The sequence below is a fragment of the Dendropsophus ebraccatus genome, chromosome 1 (genome assembly GCF_027789765.1).
Source record: "Dendropsophus ebraccatus isolate aDenEbr1 chromosome 1, aDenEbr1.pat, whole genome shotgun sequence".
NCBI lineage: Eukaryota > Metazoa > Chordata > Amphibia > Anura > Hylidae > Dendropsophus > Dendropsophus ebraccatus.
In genome coordinates, this window is record NC_091454.1 from 130,805,136 (window position 1) to 130,825,259 (window position 20,124).

Sequence of the window (20,124 nt, forward strand, 5' to 3'; positions counted from 1 at the left end):
GGAGTTCATCTAGACAGAGAGGCATCAACTCAAACTAATCATATACTGTATACTTTGTGTATATGATAGTGACACATAGGATTTCATTTAATTTTTACTGTATAAATCAATGTATGCATATATTACAAAATAGCTTTTTGGTATTTTTTTAATGCGATTTTGCAGCAAACTTGCTGAAATCACTGTAAAAATCATGCAATTTTAAAGCGATTGCCACAATTTTGGCTAAAATAAGACAATTTTTGACTGCAAAATTGTGGTAACAAAATAGTTCTATTTTAGCCAGAATTGTGCCAATTTTGGTACAATTGTGTAAAATTGTGCCACAATTGCATTGTAAAAACATACAAAGAAAACAATTTTTAAATATAAGCATCATTTCAGGGACGGGGAGGCAAGGACAAGACAAGACAGTGGGCCCTAAGACTGAACACACCCACTGTCCCTACCTACTTGCCTCAACCGGCCCTAGGCAGCCGCGGACAACCACAAAGACGTTCCCTATCCTGAGTACGTGTAACACAAAACAAGACAGATGGACAAACACAATATCGGATAGTGAACAAGCCAAGTCAGAAACAAACGGGCAACGCAGTACAAAATCAGTCGGTTAGTCAGAGGTGAGGTGGGAGGTCAGATAACAGGCCGAGCAAGCAAAGGAATTAGGAACGGGGATCGCAGGAATTGACAGGGGGAGTTGGGATCAGGGTATGAACCTTAATAGCTAGCGATCAGGAACTGACCGCTGGCTCTTTAAATACAGGACCAGAATCCCAGACCAGAACGTGATTGGTCCGGACTCCTGAGTCCTGATATCCAACACATGAGAGGCTCCTCAGCTGAGCAGCCGCATGTCACTGGAGCCCGCAGCGCCCCTGATAACCAGTGACTAGTGTTAAAACTTTGAATTACACACAGAAAACATTTTTTTTTTTATGAAGTGAATTAAAATATGCTATTGATACCTCTGCCAGAATATGCAAGATTGTTTTTTAATGGCCTATTTAATGTCTAATGTTTCATTTCCAAGGAGAATATTGCTTCTATAAAGAGGGTATACAATAATTTGTGTATTCTGTATTTTCAGGACATAGATGGACAAGCATTCTTACTTCTGACTCTTCCCACAGTTCAAGACTGTATGGAACTAAAACTAGGCCCTGCCATCAAGCTCTGCCACCAGATTGAGAGAGTCAAAGTGGCATTCTATGCACAATATGCCAACTGAACCCTCTGAGGTGCTTTGCTGTATCTAACCTAGATTTATTGTTAAGGTAAAAAAAAAAAAAAAAGGGTTTTCAAGCACTATAACGGGAAAAAAAAGTTTTTTTTCACTATTTGTAAGCATATGTAGATATTGCAGCCATTTTACTGTAGCTATGCCTAATCATGGCTATGAAAACCACAGGAATCTTACACAAACAAAAGAAGCATTTTTGGTCCCGTTTGTCTGATATAAAGGCATACTTTGGCATGTCTGATCTTTTAGCAAAACGTGTAATCTTCTTTCATATTGAAAGCGTGTGTTTGTTTTTACCGTGATCTGTGGCTTAAATGAAAGCTTTGATATAGTAGTTCACTTTCTAGTGTTGCTTTTTGTCATTTTAATACCAATCTGGAGAAAATAAAGCCTTTCACAGCAGGAGAGGTCTATCTTCCTTTGCAGAGTAATAAATTGCAGGAGACTTCACTTGCAGTTAACCTGTCATTGAGCTGTAAAGCTGGACTCGCAAAGTGGATCTAGGTATCCGATTTAAAGAATGATAAGGCTGAGATGTACCTGTTTTAATTTCTAGGTCTGCCTTTGCAATAGTATACTGTGATAGGTAGAAATGTATGAGAAATATACTATTTAGGGCTCCCGGAGCTTCACTTCCATCCTTGTTTTGTTTTCTTCCTTCTAATTCAGCCCTAGGATGTCACTTCTGTATCTGTTTTCCTGTAGGACCACATAAAGTCCACCACCTTTTCCACAGACAAATTTAATTCTAGACAAGCAAAATTAACTTTCATTTTTTTTTTTACTTTAAATGTATATGCTGTATCATTTGTGGTTATGAAATGTGAGACATGAGTTCCCCATACACTTTATACTAAATTGTGAAACCCACTGCCAGTATAAAGTGTATGGGGGCCTCAGAATTCTCTTCTCCTCTGAGTAGGGGTCTGGCATAGTGGATTTTCACTTCCAAACCCCTTTGTTCTTGGAGAGATAAGCTGGCACCAGTGCCTCCCCGTAGGGAACACATGTGCATTAAATTGTGCCAAAAGTTTGTTTTATTCTCTATTTTACTGTTTCCATTACAATATGTTTTACTTTGGAGGTACACAAAAACCTGGTCAATTACGCTTTTTTTTTAATGTAAGAAAGTAGGAAATAAATTCTACTGTGTGGCATACAGCAGCATCTGTTTTTAGCATCCGGTAACATATATGATTTATCAGTAGAAAATGTATATGTTAAACTGAAACAAAAATTATGTGTCAACCCAGCCCAAGGCTAGTTTCACACTGTGTTAAAGGGGTTTTCCTACTCTTAACTTTCTTCTTGGCTGTAAACTTCCGATGGCATCCTGGTCAATGTTTCATCTTATGGCTGTTAGAAGTTCCCTACTCTTTTAAAGCTACAGAAACCAGTCAGATGGCCTCCAGAGCAGTCTTCTGGTCCTCTTTTATATCAGTTGCCTTCCTCCTATCACACAATCAGCACTCTCATAATTCCGGCTCTGTGATGTCATTGTGTTTTTTCATGCTAAGCCAGCCCACAACCCTCTGCAGCCCTCTTACATCCCTGACACTCATCTGCAGCCTCACTCTCTTTTATGGATCACCACCCACAGGCCTCTTCACAACAATGCGTGATGCGGACTGCCTAAGCTACGTTTGTGCCACACTGAATACCTGGCCACAGCCCTCTGCGTAACAGAATACCCTGTTGCATATTGTAGCAGTAACATTGTGGTAACATCACATTTTACTGCTACTCTGGGAAAAATGCAAATAGCTGTAAAAAAATTTTTCCTGTGAATTGCATTATTCGTTTAAAATTGTGCTAGTTTTACAGCATTACAAATGTGACAGTGGTACAATAGTATAAGCTGGTATGCAGAGGGTCGTGGGCAGTTATACTAATAAGGCATGCACTGTTATGAAGAGTCCTGTGGGCGGGGAGACATGGATGAGTGTGAACACAGTCTAAAACCTAAAGGGCTTAGCACATGATATTTCTTTTGAGAGATCCTGGTCAATGGGTAAAGCTGGGTGTGGATGAAGACTGCTTGGAGGAGTAGTGGGAGCAGGACAGGGATGCAGACTGCTAGGAGGAGTAGTGGGAGCAGGACAGGGATGCAGACTGCTAGGAGGAGTAGTGGGAGCAGGACAGGGATGCAGACTGCTAGGAGGAGTAGTGGGAGGCAGCAGGCCGGAATGCCTGAGAACTACTCACACTACTCCAATCAGGAATGGTTAGTGCTTTGAAATATCTTTCGGTATGAATATATCCACATTTTCTAGTACTTTTATGACTTCTTAGGGTACGTTCACACCTACAGGATCTGCAGCAGATCTGCAGCAGATTTGATGCTGTGTTCAGTTATTTAAATTAAATCTGCTGCAGAAAATCAGCTGCAGATCCTGTAGGTGTGAACACACCATTAATGTCCCAGTTAACCCCTTTAAGCAGTGTACAGCCAAATCCATTTCACATAAGCACAGGTACACGTGATAAACTGATCCATAAGCCCCCATATACTAAATTAAGGCCAACATTTGTAATTTTTGCCTCTGCTCAGAATGTATGCATGGAATAGTACAGAGGTCTGTGCTATTCCTCTGCGCTCAATCCTGTAAAAAACAAAAAAACATATATTATTTAACATGGGACCCTAGGCAGGATGGATGCCTCTAAATGTGCAGGTATGTATCGAGTATATATTTTAGGGAATCCTGCCAATGTATGCATCTAACTGACACATCTGAAGAATTGTGAAACCAGCAATGTTATGATGTAGAAAAATATTTGGATGTAGAAAAAAGGCCCATAGTAAAATTTAATATGAGGTTCATTGTGTACATACAGTCACACACACACACATATCCTGTACATATGCAATACATACGTAATAATGCATGTAATAATATACATTCTTATATATGGGTATACTTACATACTGAAACATGGACATACATCGGTAAACTCCCAAACATAAATATATAAAAATAGGCATATAGTACCTCCAGAAATAATCAGTTACATGCTCTCATGCACACATAGATACAAATGCATATATATACGATACATATACACATATACTTCCTCCCTTTATGGGCATTTACGCTCACACAACATTTACCAGTATCCGTTGCATTCAGCACATTCCTGCTGCCGATACCTCTGTACCATCTGCAGGAATGTTCTTTTTTTAAAATTGACTTGCAGGCACTGTTGGGTGTGCCCGCAAATCAATTAACCATTCACTTCAATGGAAAGTAAAAGGCATGTACAATGTGTGAACATAGCGGACGGAATTGCATTGACTTCAATGCAATGCCGCCCCTGCAGTAAAGAACGGACGCTGATTCCATTGCAATCAGTGTCAGTTCTTTACTCAAAAATAATGTTGTGTGAACATAGCCATAAAGTGTTAGTGTGCTGTTCCATGTTCACCTGTTTCACCTGACTAATATACAGCTGGTATAATGCAAAATCTGTTAATCTGTATTCCATACTTCTTATGTGTTCCTCTCCTGAAAGCTAAGGATAAGTGTAAAATCACACACTCACCGATGCATTACTTATTGGGCATGAGCTTGATTTTAATTGCCGGTCACAAGAGAATTTCAAGTTACTGTTTCATTTGGTCTAAAACTAACCGTGCAGTTAAAATGATTGCACTAAGATGCCCATATACCTGACAGTATCATTGGTCACATTTCTTTGCTATTTCCAGCACTATCAATCATATAAATCTAACTGGATTTTAGCTCTTTGTGGCCAAAATTGCTACAAGCTAATATAGTTATTATAATGCAATATGCCTAATGTTACCTGTACTCATGATGTGCGGGGGATTAGACAGGACCTGTCCAGTTCACTCAGGCATGTAAGTTATATTTGCAGACATTAAATATCTTGCTTATTTGTTGCTTATTTCTACAAAGGGAAAATTACAGAAAAAAGCGACAGAAACACTTTGTTGGGGGTTTTTACATTTATAGTTTAGTTTTTGTAATAAAACTAGTAATGACTGGAATTCTGCATAAAAAGGAAGTTCTTCTATATAAGTTATATTCCAATGTACAGTGCAAGACAACATTTTTTCCGAGGCAGTATTAGTCTTTATGAGGGTTAAGAACATCTTACTGCATCTAATGTTGTTTGACCTGTATAAATATTTAGCCCAAAAGGAGCAGAGGTTTACATAAAAAAAAAAATGACAAGCAATACTGAAACTTATATATATATATATATATATATATATATATATATATATATATATAGATAGATAGATAGATAGATAGATAGATAGATAAATCACTGGCTTAAGAAAGACGTCATTGTGACGTCGAAACGTCGCTGTTCACCCTGTGTTTTTGTATGGAATAACCACCATCTAAGTTTTTTTCACTAAGCCTGAAGTGCTGCAGTCGATTTCATTTATCTATATATATATATATATATATATATATATATATATATATATATATATAAATAAATTTTAATTTTTTAAAAATTTTAGTTATATAGCCCCAACATATTCGGCAGCACTTTACAATTCTGGGGGTATGTATATCAGACAAAATCAGACATTACAGTGATACATATGTAGCCATCAAACCAAACATGAGGAGTAATAACCCTGCTCACAAGGCTTACAGCCTTTAAATGTAAAGTTAAATCACCTTGTACCCTCTTTTTTCATCTTTCTGCCATGCTTTCTCTGATTCTATTTAAGTAAAAAGACCATCTGCTTTTCAAGCTACCTTATGCACAATATGCTTTAGCAGTCTAAGACCTCTATTCTTGCATAGATCTGACCCTATACCAAAATGTATAGAGGAAATTGGATCAAAGGAACTTTGGCAAAATAGATGACATAAGCGGACATGAGATAGTTAAACTTTATAAACATTTTATTAGAATTTTTTTTTTAGAAGAACCAAAGGGTACCTTTTAAGAGTACTGTGGTGTTTCACACTGGGAGTAAAACCTGCCTATTACAAGCGGTTTAGTTCTTGGGCAGTAGATCGCTCTTTTAGAGGTTGCTGCTAAAGCATATGTAATATATTCTATAACTGATCATTCTAATCCAGACCATTATTACAACTGTTATCTGCTATGCTCTTTTAGTGTCTCTAAGAATGTACAGAAGTCCTCTTTTTTCCTGTAAATAGGAAACAAAAACACATGTATAAGAATTCCAGTAAAAACACCTAATTTCTGAATGATTTATTCAATATGGCATTTCCAAATGTCAAGAAGTAAAATAAAACAGGGATTTTTTTCATGACATTTTTAGATGTGACATCACACTGTTGGCTTCCTGTGTTCATGAAGACTCCCACTCGATCTGTGCTTAATATTACAGTAAATATATGTGTATGACAACAGAATACTTTCAGAATGTCCCTTGATGTTCCCTTTACAGTCTTTAGATTATTGAACAGTGAAGCCTGATGGACAGAGGACTAACTAGTAATCACATCAAGCTAAGCGTTAAACTGGGTGTGAAAGAATATTGTTAAAGTATACCTTCAGTGATTTGTGAAAAAAATGACTATCATGCAGCACTGCGCAAAATAGTAATTTTTCTAATATACATCGGTTTTGAATTTGGTGCTGGAATACATTTTGCATATTACTATGCATTGGGAGATTAAGAATCTCTATAGCTCCCATCTACAGAGTGAGACTCAACTCCATGTAATTCTATGGGAATGTCAGGTCCATCTCTCAATGCATAGCTATGCCTTACTAAAGGTACTCTTTAAATAGGCACTGTCACTTTAAAAATCTGTTGAGGGGTTATAGAGACATATCAAAGGAGTCCAGACCCCAGTTGATCACCAGAATGAGCTGGGAGAAATGTGGCATTCTCTTTCCCAGCTCTATGCTACATGACTGAGAATCCTGCTTGTTCTATCAATTGCTCAGGAGCATCTAGAACTTGACTGATCAAAACTTTTAACATGTCTCTTCAACATATAAACAGTTTTTTAAGTGACACATAAACCTTAGCTTTAAGTGCCCAAAAGAAGAATGTGCCACATGAATGTTTTCCTTTCTCTCAAAATCTATGGAATTCCTATCCATGTAAACTATTAGGGAATATGGATTTAATGGTAAGATTTCATAATTATAGGGGGGAAAACAAAAAACCCACAAACAGAGTCAGAACATCCAAGCAATACCTAGATGAAATGATTGGCAGCAAATAATATTTTGTCAGACCTGTGGTGAGCACTGCCTATAGGCTATGTTCCCATTGCCTAATGATAAGCGCAAAAAAACCTGACAATTAATGATCATGATCATTAATTCCGGCCGTAGTTTTATAACAGGGATTGTGAGAACGTAGTAGGAACATAGCTTAAAGCTGAAAATGATGGTAGCTCTCTTTGTAGGACAACCCCTTTATATTTGCTTCTGCTCACCTAACTGCTCTATTTGTGTTTAGGTGCTGCACTAGCCCATTATTCACAAACAGTTTAAATTAATTAGAATGGAAACCTGCTTTCTATTTTCCCACTTAAGGAATGCACGAGGAAAATTTGAAAGATGAAATAACCGTGAAGACCAATATGTTGTATAGACACAAAGCATAAGATGTCATAGTTTATTAATTTGTATTTTGACAAATCTATTTGGCTGTTTAATGCCAGTGTTCCCAGCCTTACATTGTGTTTGATTAGCTTGGAAAGGTTAATATAGGATAATGGTATTCCACAAGCTTCTGTTTGAAAGCCTATGTAGGAATCCTTATTTATTCATGGCAACCTTTATGGGTAAGGAGCACAATGTGACCTACCCTTATATGATTTGCATCACATACCTTCTTGTTATTAGAAGTAACAGAAATGTAAGACAGAAAGAAAGGTTCAGTTTTAGGCTTTATTCACATGTCAGTGTTTTTTCAGGCATGAAATTCGTGATCCACAACTTTTTCTCTGCAGTCCGCAAAATATCATCTGTATTGTGCTCCGTATTGTGCTTTGTATTTTGCAGATCCGAAAACTAAAGGTATAAGTCTAAACTAAAAAGGGGGGCTGGCAAAAATGATGTCACTAGCTGTCCCAATCCCCCAAAAAGCCCACATGATCATTTGGGGGCCATTATAATTCTCTCATTTGTCCCAAAGACATCTACGCTCCTGGATCAACAGGATTAGCTTTTCCACATCCATTGTGGCCTCCTGGAGCTATTTCCTGCCAGGAGGAGATCGGTGATGTCACAAAAGTGCAAGCAGCAATTGCGGAGGGTTTTGCGGATTGCAATGTGCTCTCCGCAAATTGCGGAGTTTCCTATAGCCTCAAATCACATTGCCGGTTGTGCAGTTGTGAACCACATTACAACCAGTCCTTTTTTGTGTTGCGGATTGTGGATCCGCAATTAATGGGGATGTGTGAATTACACCATAGAAACTAATGGGTTGCAAAGAAATCAGTATTTGCTATAACGGATAGAATATAATGACATGTGAATGAGGCCTTACAGTACAGGGCTATGTTCACACTACGTAAAACTACTTTCACACAGTGAAGCGAGTGTAAGTACCGGCCGAGATGATCCGGCCAGAGACCGGCCGTTCCGTGACCCGGCCGGGTCACGGAACGGCCGGTCTCTTACGTAGTGTGAACATACCCAAATAAGAATATTGTGAAACATACCTATCATGTCCTTAACCTTATCCTTAAAGTTACACATGAACAATGCCTCTCCATGTATGTATAATCATAACACGAACTTTAAAAAGAAAATAAATCTATAGAATATTTGCTCTGTTACTAATTTGACACTTAAAAGGTATTTCAGAGAAGAAAAAAAAAAACTTTTTACTGTAACAGATGCCAAAAAGGTCTACCTGTATGCCCTAAAGATGCTGCGTAATGCTTTCCAGTCAGACGCTGTGCTGCCTGTTGCCACCCGGTCCCTGCTCTCTGTGTCTGGAACTATCCAGAGTAAGCGACGATTGCACTGGGGATTTGCTCCTGCTCTGGACAGTTCCCAACTCAGAGGTGGCAGCAGGGAACATTGTGCCATATTAAAAAGAATGGCCAGTTGCTTTTATTTATTTATTTTTTTCTGTGGAATACTCCTTTAATAATTGGCATTATATTTTAGCCTTCATCTATGTAATTTTATTTTCATTTAAGATTGAGATTGTTAAACAGGGTTGAACAGCAGGAGACAAAGTTGATCTAGTTCTAACACCCACAGACAATGTTCATAAATGCCTATTTCTATACTGCACCTGGACTTGCATCTTGAAGTCTAAAATTTAACGTGTAGCTCAACAAATATACAAGGTATATTCCTTATCAGGCTAATGTTTAGCATGGTCCTTCCGCTTACCTCTTTAGTTACTAAGGATGGAAACAGACCACATAATGGGTTCACTACCAAGTGCTGCCATTCCATTTGGGATATTACAGCTGTGTTCACATTCAGGGGCACAACCAGGAGGCCCTTCCTTAACTTTCACTATAGCTCAATATATGTCAAAATGTGTATCAGGAAGAAAGGCTATCAAAACACTCTGTCAAGAGATATGTATGTTATATGTGTGGCCACTAAGTGCAGCCTGTTGTATTATATCTTCATATATCTTAGCAGATCCAGCACCATTCTCCACCCGGACAAAAAGTAACATTATCACTCTGGGCCCCCTCTGTCTCTGGACCCTAAACTTCCCACATTATGTCTTTATTTTATTTTTTTAAGGATTGGAGGATATTGATGATAGAAAAGCATATGTATAACTTCTCTACTTTTCCCATAAACTATTACTCAATCTCCATTATGTTATAAAGTCATATCACGAATGTTGAATATCCTGTCTAGGGTTTACTCTCTATTCTGTGGGCAGGAAAGTCTGATCTGGAAATCGTCTTGGGGTTTCGATGCCTTATTCTTTACTGCAATGCTCTTTGGAATTTTGACTGTAGAAATTATATTTCACTTAGCAGAACTCTTTTTTCCCCATTTCCTCTGAAATTATTAGATAACTTGTTTGTCAGTTTAAGGAGTCTGCTTAGCTGTTCTGGAATGAAATGTGGAAAGAAATGCAATACATATAGAGGCTAGGTTCACACTACGTATATTTCAGTCAGTATTGTGGTCCTCATATTGCAACCAAAACCAGGAGTGGATTGAAAACACAGAAAGGCTCTGTTCACACAATGTTGAAATTGAGTGGATGGCCGCCATATAATGGCAAATATTTGCTGTTATTTTAAAACAACGGCTGTTATATTGAAATAATGGAATATGAAATGAAATGAATGAAATATTTACTGTTATATGGCGGCCATCCACTTAATTTCAACATTGTGTGGACAGAGCCTTTATGTGTTTTTAATCCACTCCTGGTTTTGGTTGCAATATGAGGACCACAATACTGACTGAAATATACGTAGTGTGAACCCAGCCAGAATAGGAGGCTATGTGGTCAAATAAATAATGCAGCATTTAAAGGATTCTAACCAATAGTAATCCGACTTTTGTTACTAGATTCATTTTTGCCTGCTTTTATATTGTTATAAAGGGTACAAGATTGTTATTAAAGATTGATTTGCAAGTACTTTATTCATGTGTTTTCCTTTCCTACATTTGGAACAACTAATGAAGTGATGAGAACAGTAGGCGCCATTTTGAATGTTTATAGGTTAATGTTATCGAATGCTGTCAATCCTCATACAATGTAAAATATATTGTAATGATTTTGAGCTTTGTTTTTTTGGGCAAGGGCATGCAGTTGTGCTTTTTCTGTATTATGTATATACATTTTCCTTGTATATAAGTAAAATCTATTTACAGAGATTTATTTTAATTTGTATTAAAAGCCAACCCTTTCTACTTGACAGAATTGTAAACCACCATGTTAATAAAGTGCTATTAAAACATTTTATGAGTTGATTCACAAGTTTATGAGCTGATTCATTGTGACTTTGTTATATATTCTCTGTTGGCCATATACAGTATTTTTAATGAGATATGATTGAGGCAAAAAAAACAAAAACAATCAGTCCTGACCTAACCTCTTAGTGAATCTGGCCTGACCTCCTGAGCATACATCATGGTGAATGAGGTGTGGGAGGAGGCCACGCCTCCTCCCTGCCTTGCTGCACCCCCCTGCCTGCTCAACGGGCAAGCAGGGGATACGGCTAGTGTACTCCATGGCACAGGCTTTGTAACTTTCCACCTAATGGTAAGTTGATTCCTCTCAGTGTCACTGTTGCGCTCTCCCTGCAGATTGACAGCATGGGAGCAGAGCTTTTGGTCTGAGTGGAGCTCAAAATAGTGACCCCTAGTGGCCGATGTTATAACTTCAAATTTAACACAGAAAACGTTATTTTTAAATTAAGTGAATTACAAATGTGCTAGATATTGATGCCTCTGTCAGACAACACACAACAAAATTGTTTCTAATGACAGTTCCCATGTAGAAAACTACATAAAAACGTGCGAAATCATCCTGCCGCTGTCTAGAATATGATGCTTGCACTGATACTGATTCTAGAGTCATCCTGGAACAAATGATTTACATTCAGGGTGTTCTTTGTCACCTGTAAGAGCTACTGCTGCACAGCAGACCTCATTTGCTCCTAGATATTATACCATAAAGCACTGATAAGCTCTAGCGAAGCACTAGCACTGCAGAGATTTGATGACCTGACCTTGTAAGGTAGCATCCTATGATCATGGCATATTGAAAGCCACCATGACTAAAGTTTATGTATGGAGGGCTCTCCACCATAGAATATTGCAATAACTCTCAATAGCGCTGATCAGTGAAGTCAGAGTGATGATACACAGAATAAAATCACCCTGGATAAAAAGTGATGACACATGAGAAGGTTTCACTCAGCAAAAAACAGCTATGGAATAAGATGTTCTCATCACTTTAGACCCTTCTCCTTTGTGGTGGGACAAATGGTTCTTTGAAAGTCTTGCAGCAGCTGTTTAATCACTAGTCTTCTAAGGAAAATTTCTTTTTTTTCCCACCTGATTTCCTGTTGACTATAAAGACCGTGCATATTTCTCCTTCCAAGTATGTGTGGTGTCATATGGCAGTGCCTGAATACTGAAATATAGGAGCTATAAATTCACAGTTCTCTAAAGAGCTTGATCACTGTGGTGGTGACAGGTTTCAGTAAGGTAAAATGCTGCAGCCTCGATACTAGAGATGTTAGGCAGCAATACCCACATTTCAAGACTCAAGGGTCAAAATTAGTTGGAAAGAAAATTCTAAGTATTGGTTTAGCTAGAAAAATAGCAATTTTCTACAACTGTACAATATTCTGATCTGACTATATACAGATGTTGTGGAGCTGACTGTGAGAATAGGAAATAGCCAGAAAAAGATTTAGGGAGAAGACTCTGAAAATACATAAAATAAGGGATCATTGTTAGATAATATATGTGCTTATCAGAGGGACAAAGCGGACCTGGTTCACCTAGCTATCGGCAGAGAGCAACACTAGCCAAGGAGAGGGTATGATAACTTTCCTGGTTCTGAAGACTTTTGTTTGGCTGCATAAGGTTGACAGTGCTATATATTGTCATCTTCACTTGGTCAAATGTGGGCTTTGAAGGTGCAAGATTTAGTGGCTATAAAACTAAAGGCCAGGGTTTTTTTTATCGACCTAGACAAAAATAGGGAAATTCCCACTGTCTAGGCATGTGTGGGGTTTCATGTTAAACTTATATTCTTTTACTGTAAATCTTATCTTACAGTACTTCTCTACATTAGGAGCAGAGAGTAATGTTTCTTCTTGAGGAGATTGCCAAAAGGGCATGCAGAGGTTTACTGGGAATTCTAGGAAGAAAGATATGCAAAATAGCTCTCTGTCACTTTTTGAAGGTACTGTAGCTCCCCTTCAAGTCCGTATATGACTAATTTAGGAGACCTTAGAACATGACTAAGAGTGTCATGTCCGTGCCCGATAAGACATCGGTTCCACTGAGTGAACTTATGACCTCTGTGGCAAAGATTGCGTTTTTGGCCATGAGTTTTTGTTTTTTCTATGTTGTTAACTCTGTCTGAACACTGTTTTACTCCTTCTGTTTTGCTTATTAACTGACCCACCCGTGTCTGCTCTGCTGAGTTCTTTTTGGCTACTTTAGAGTTAACTTTTTGTTTTGGTATTCTGTGACTGACAGGTCTCCTGCCAGTCAGCATGTTTAGTTAGCAGGTTGGAGATGAAGATGAAGATGGTCCAATTACGTTCTGGATCCGACCCCTGGTCTCCTATACAGCTTTCCCCGTGTTTTCCCCGTGCTGGATACTAAGTCTGGATCCCTCCTTGCTATCCCAGCTCCTCCACGTTTCCCCATGGATTTCCTGTGGTTTTTCTGGCCCCTTTCATTTGCTTTCTGACCTTGCTTACCATCTGCTCTGACAATTTCCTACATAAGCTGACTATCCATTTGCCTCTGAGTCTGAACCTCTGCATTGCTTTGGTTTTCATCCGGCTACCTGACCCTCTGTTATTGTGTGTGTCTGTCTTGTCTACATTTTGTGTGCCATGTTCGTTAAAGAGAACCTATCATCTAAATTTCACTGTCCCTAATATTAAAGTATATCTTTCCCTAAGTCTATCTATGAAGATACAGACTGCCTTTGCAGTCTGTATCTTATGCCTTACCTACTCTTTCGTATCTGTGTAAGCAAGGCCGGGCGACGCCATCTTGATGACGTCATTTGCGTTCCACCGTTGGAACGCAAGTTGCGTCATCAAGATGGCGGCGCCTGGCCTTGCTTGCACAGAAACAGAGGATTAGGTAAAGTAGAAGATACAGACTGTAAAGGCAGTCTGTATCTTCATGAAGTCTATTTATGAAGATACAGACTGTCTTTACAGTCTGTATCTTCTACTTTACCTAATCCTCTGTTCTGTGCAGCAAGGCCGGCGCCGCCATCTTGATGACGTAACTTGCGTTCCAGCGGTGGAACGCAAAGACGTAATCAAGATGGCAGCGCCGGCCCTGCTGCACCGGCACAGAGTAGTAGGTAAGGCATAAGATACAGACTGCAAAGGCAGTCTGTATCTTCATAAATAGACTTCATGAAGATACAGACTGCCTTTACAGTCTTATACTTTACCTAATCCGCTTGTTTGATGTAGCTAGGCCGGGGGGGGGGCGCCATCTTGAAGACGTGACTTGCGTTCCAGCGGTGGAACGCAAGTGACGTCATCAAGATGGCGGGCCCCCACCGGCCTTGCTGCCGCTCTGCATGACGGGAGTTTCCTGTCTCGCGTCGGCTCTTTTGAAAAGAGCCGGCGCGAGGCAGGAAAGTAAAACAGAAATATTTAAAAAACGCAGCTTTAAAATTAATTAATTATATTTACAAATATTGTTAAAATTAGGATTTACATCTAATTAGGGAATAAAAAAAAATTCATTTTCGCCCGTGATTGGTTCTCTTTAAGTCAGGGATGGTCAAAAAGTTGTCTGCAGCCACCTAGGGCTGATAGTGGCAAGTAGGCAGGAACAGTGGGCAGGGGGTTAGTGCAGGGTCCTGTCTGTGTCTTCCCTGTCTCTTCCCTGACCGAGTGGTACCACTATCTATTTATAACAGCAAGTTTAACAAACCAAGCCAGAAATTTTCCCAAAAGGGAACCTGTAGACAGTTTCCCCTCATCAGTTCCGAGCACAATGCAAACCTCTTTGGCCTATACATAATGGAGAACACTGGTATTAAATGTGCCAATTCACTTGCAATAATCTAAATGGTTAAGAAGTGACTCAAATAAGAACAGCAGTTGTTTTTTTTTTTTTTTTCTCAGCACAGTTGTACAGTAATTGAAGGGAAAGCAACAAAGAGTCATTGAACAAAGGCTCATAGAGAATGTATTTATTTCCCATCACTGACCTTTGAGTCATTTTGTTTCAAGTTTTAAATAAACCACACTAAGAACATAGACCTACTCTTAGTTCTCAACAATACTAAATGACAGAAAGCACTGTTCTACCAGGATTTTGTGTTTATAGCTGACTATGAACATAAAACCGAGTCAATTCACAAAATAGAAAGGATACAGTGGAAAAAGTGATACTTTTTTTTTTTTTTTTTTTACCATGGATTAGTTTATCAGTTACAATACTCAATGCAACTTCTCTCATTAGGCTATAAGACTTTTACAGTCACTATGCCGTGTGAAGAGATTTTTGTTTTTCTGAGTAATTTATAATCTAATACATGTTTATGTTGTCACTGTGCCAAGGCATTCACTGCCCTTTTCTAGACGTAGAAACCAATTGCGTTAGGGCTTATTTTCCCTCTGGCTTATATACGGCATGTGTAAATTTAGACTCAATGCCTGCTTCAGAAGGTGTCATTAGCTCCTAACATTTTACAGTACAGCACATTATATGGTGGCTAGCCTTAGGAATTGTTTGTTTTAGTACTACCACTGTTACAGTTTTGTGATACTAGATATGTTTTCTAGCTGTAGAAGTGTTGTGTTTTGTGTGACATTTCACAAGTGAATAAACCAAGACTCTTTACGCCCCATTCACATACTGTTTTGAGTTATCGTGGTACACAGGGTATTGGCAATGACATCTGTCATAGTGGACTCGACACATAGTCGCTCCAGTTTTATGACACCAGAAAAACTCTGGTGACATACGGGCAGTTACGGTGCAGACTAGCTGAGAGTAGTATTATGGTGCATATGTTATTATTCTGGGTTAAGTAAAGTCTTGCTGTGGCTTTAGCCCTTGGGCATAGTTGAGGGTTGCTATCCCTTTAATACAAGATTGTAGAAGAAACTAGTAAGTAAAACAGCATAATAGTATCCACCCGAGGTGGCAGTAGAGAAGTAAATGTCAATAGATTTAACTTTTTAATTGCCATTTGCCATTACCTGAAAACAGTAGAAAAGGGTAAAATAGAAGTTTTTACACTATCATAAATGCAGTGCACCTTAGGTAATCCTTCCTCAAACACAATACAATACTGAGTCAATGCATTATGTTTAGTGTGCAAGTTTGAATTGAATGTACCATCAGGTACTACACTTGCTTTACATGTTGCACATGAATAGACTGGTGCCGGCGCAGAGAAGCCGGTGCTGTGGTCCTTTTTGTGAACCAGGGCCAGTTCCCGCGCACTGTGTCAGTCTGTTACTGGGCACCAGCCCGGGCTGAAGCACTGAAGGCTGGCCGGCCCTTCTTGAGTAGGAGTAAACCCTCTCCCCTCTCCATTAGAAGCAATGGAGCCGCATCATGAGGGGCAGGGGTGGGACGGCCTGCCTCCAGTGCTTTGGTTCGGGCCGGTGCTCGGTAATAGACTGGCCTCATATGTGGGAACTGGGCCGTGGTTCACAAAAAGGACTGCAGCACCAGCCTCCCGCATCGGCATAGATCTATTCATGTGCAACACTTAAAGTGAATGTACCTGATGGTACATTAGCTTTAAATTTTCGCTAAACAGATTAAATCATCATAGCTTCCCCAGGAAATCTTACTTGGGCAATTTATTCCACTGTATGCCTAAATTAAGGAATACATCAAGAATCCACCCGACATACTGTATACCTTTGGCAGAAGGCAAAGATGTGATTGAGGCTTTATTTGTGTTTTATACAAGAATGTAAATAAGTGAAGACTATTTAAAGGGGCACTTTTTTTCTTCAAATCAAATGGTGCCAGAAAGTTATACAGATTTGTAAATAACTTCTATGAAAAAAACCCCAAGTATTCCAGTACTCTGCTGCCACCTCTGTCCGTGACAGGAAATGTTCAGAACAGTAGATATTTTCTATGGGAATTTGCTACTGCCTTGAACAGTTTCAGTCACGGACAGAGATGTCAGCAGACAGCACTCTGTCAGAGTGGGAAGAATACACCACTTCCTACATGACATACAGCAGCTGAGTACTGGGTGACTTGAGATTTAATAGAGGTAATTTACAAGTCTATATAACTTTCTGGTACCAGTTGATTTGGGGAAAAAAGAGTTCCCCTTTAATGCTGTAACTGTGCATAGATAGTTTATCCATATACAGATCTATTGGAGACTTTCTCCCCTTAATCAGAATATATAGTATACATGGTTGGAGCCAGCAAAATGGCTTCTATTATTATTGCATGAGTCATACTAATACTAATATAGATTTTTTTAAAATATAGAAGATCATGAATATATTTAATACAAAAACTTGTATAAATTGTGTACTTAAAGCCACTCTGTACCCATAATCTGCCCCCCCCCCCCAAAAAAAAAAGATTTGTACCTTTGGATAGCTGCTTTTAATCCAAGATCTGGCAGGTGATGCAGGTATAGTCCTAAAAAACAACTTTTAAACTTGCAGCCCTGGGTCAAATTGGCATGGCCTAGAGTGTCTATGCTCAAGGCTTGCATCGCCTCTCCGACCCTGCTCCCCACCCTCTTCACCATAAGGAATGCCCCAGGCAGCATTTCTCCTATTCATCACCTGTGTGAAAACTGCACTTGTGCTGGATCGTTAAGGCTCATGTGCAGTGTTCAGACAGGTGATGAATAAGAGAAATGCTGCCTGGGGCATTCCTTATGGTGAAGAGGGTGCGGAGCAGGGTCGGAGAGGCAGTGTAAGCCTAGGACATACACACTCTAGGCCACACCAATTTGACACAGGGCTGCAAGTTTAAGGGTATATTCACACGGGCGGGCTCGCAGCGAGATTCTCGCTGCGAGCCCGGCAGGTCCTGTCAGTTCCCATAAACTACATACTTGCTGCGGTCTAAACGACCGCAGCGAGTATGTAATTATGTAAACTGGAGAAAATAATCGAGTACTCACCAGGAGATGTCTTCAGCAGTTTATTTCATGGATTCCATAGCAGGGAGGGGGAAAGTGGAAAGGTGTAGGTGCAGGCGCATCACCTGGAATAGCTATTTCGGGACTCCTCCCTTCGTCTAGCCAGGCCGGTACGTCACACCCGGGGGGGTGTTATATACACACAGTGAGTAGTGATCAAGGGTGAAAATAAAAATGTGAACACCAGGGGACATAAGGACATACATCGTTAGCAAGCACTCATATTGGCACTAGGATACATATAATGGATGGACTATAAGAATACACTTAGATCGTTACGTTCATTAAGTCCACCAGCTCCTGTAGCATTTAACTTAGAGATCCACATTGACTCTCTTTGTAATAGAAAGTGATGCCGCTCTATCCCTTCGGGAGCTTGATTGACTCTTTCAATGCCAAGGAAACGGAGGACCCCTGTGTCGCCGCCGTGAACAGTGTGAACATGCTCGATAAGTCTAGGAACTCCTTTTTTGGATCTTATCGAGTAACAATGTTCTTTGTAGCGCGTCCACAGGGGCCTCTTCGTTTTACCTATGTAAAATCGTTTACATGTACAAACGATGGCGTACACTATGAAAGATGTCTTACAGGTAATTAGATCTTTGACTCTGCAATCAACACCGTTAAGGTTTATGTAACTGAAATTAAGCATTTTACTGCAATAATTACATTGGCCGCACCGCCTGTTGCCAGTTATGGGTGCTTTTGCTAGCCATGTAGTTGTGGGGTCGCTGCGACTAATAGTGCTGAGCGCATCACCAATAGTACCGTTTTTCCTTGCTCCATTACACTAGTTCTCATCCCACACACGTCCGTGAAGCCATCCCCTATGGCCAAATGGTCCGGTTACGTCGAGTGAACAGCACTGACATTTCTTTTCAGACACAGGCTAAAGAGCTAGAAGAAAGACTGGTCGCTCGCGCCTACCCGAAACCACTTGTCCAGTCAGCGTATAAAAGAGCTTTAAGTCTAGATAGAAATAACCTTATCCACGGTAGAAATGATAAGAATAAAGCACAACCTGCTTTTTCTTTTGCTTTTCAGAATTCTGCACAGAATGAAGTGATCAAAAAAGCTATAAAAAAGTACTGGCACTTGCTGCAGCAAGACCCAGATCTGGACACATATGCACTACAACACCCAGTTATAGCATTCCGCAAAAACGGTACTATTGGTGATGCGCTCAGCACTATTAGTCGCAGCGACCCCACAACTACATGGCTAGCAAAAGCACCCATAACTGGCAACAGGCGGTGCGGCCAATGTAATTATTGCAGTAAAATGCTTAATGTCAGTTACATAAACCTTAACGGTGTTGATTGCAGAGTCAAAGATCTAATTACCTGTAAGACATCTTTCATAGTGTACGCCATCGTTTGTACATGTAAACGATTTTACATAGGTAAAACGAAGAGGCCCCTGTGGACGCGCTACAAAGAACATTGTTACTCGATAAGATCCAAAAAAGGAGTTCCTAGACTTATCGAGCATGTTCACACTGTTCACGGCGGCGACACAGGGGTCCTCCGTTTCCTTGGCATTGAAAGAGTCAATCAAGCTCCCGAAGGGATAGAGCGGCATCACTTTCTATTACAAAGAGAGTCAATGTGGATCTCTAAGTTAAATGCTACAGGAGCTGGTGGACTTAATGAACGTAACGATCTAAGTGTATTCTTATAGTCCATCCATTATATGTATCCTAGTGCCAATATGAGTGCTTGCTAACGATGTATGTCCTTATGTCCCCTGGTGTTCACATTTTTATTTTCACCCTTGATCACTACTCACTGTGTGTATATAACACCCCCCCGGGTGTGACGTACCGGCCTGGCTAGACGAAGGGAGGAGTCCCGAAATAGCTATTCCAGGTGATGCGCCTGCACCTACACCTTTCCACCTTCCCCCTCCCTGCTATGGAATCCATGAAATAAACTGCTGAAGACATCTCCTGGTGAGTGCTCGATTATTTTCTCCAGTTTACACTGTACCTGTACCACTTCATTGTAGCACCCCAGGCGTCTCAACTGTAGATCTCCTCTGTGCCACCGTCTATCCAGCTTTAGGACTGTGATTGTATGCAGTGCGGGCTTGCTGTTCC

General features: G+C 39.8%; 1 protein-coding gene across 3 annotated transcripts in view; it reads left to right on the plus strand.

Moving 5' to 3' along the window:
• The window catches only part of SFMBT2 (Scm like with four mbt domains 2), a 162,083-nt gene extending 154,997 nt beyond the window's left edge, over positions 1 to 7,086 (plus strand). For all 3 annotated transcript variants that reach the window (XM_069978786.1, XM_069978778.1, XM_069978795.1), the window contains one exon: positions 1,088 to 7,086. In XM_069978786.1, coding sequence (XP_069834887.1) covers positions 1,088 to 1,228 — 141 coding nt within the window. In that variant the 3' untranslated portion in view covers positions 1,229 to 7,086. The remainder of the gene's footprint in view (positions 1 to 1,087) is intronic.
• Positions 7,087 to 20,124: the final 13,038 nt, after the last annotated feature.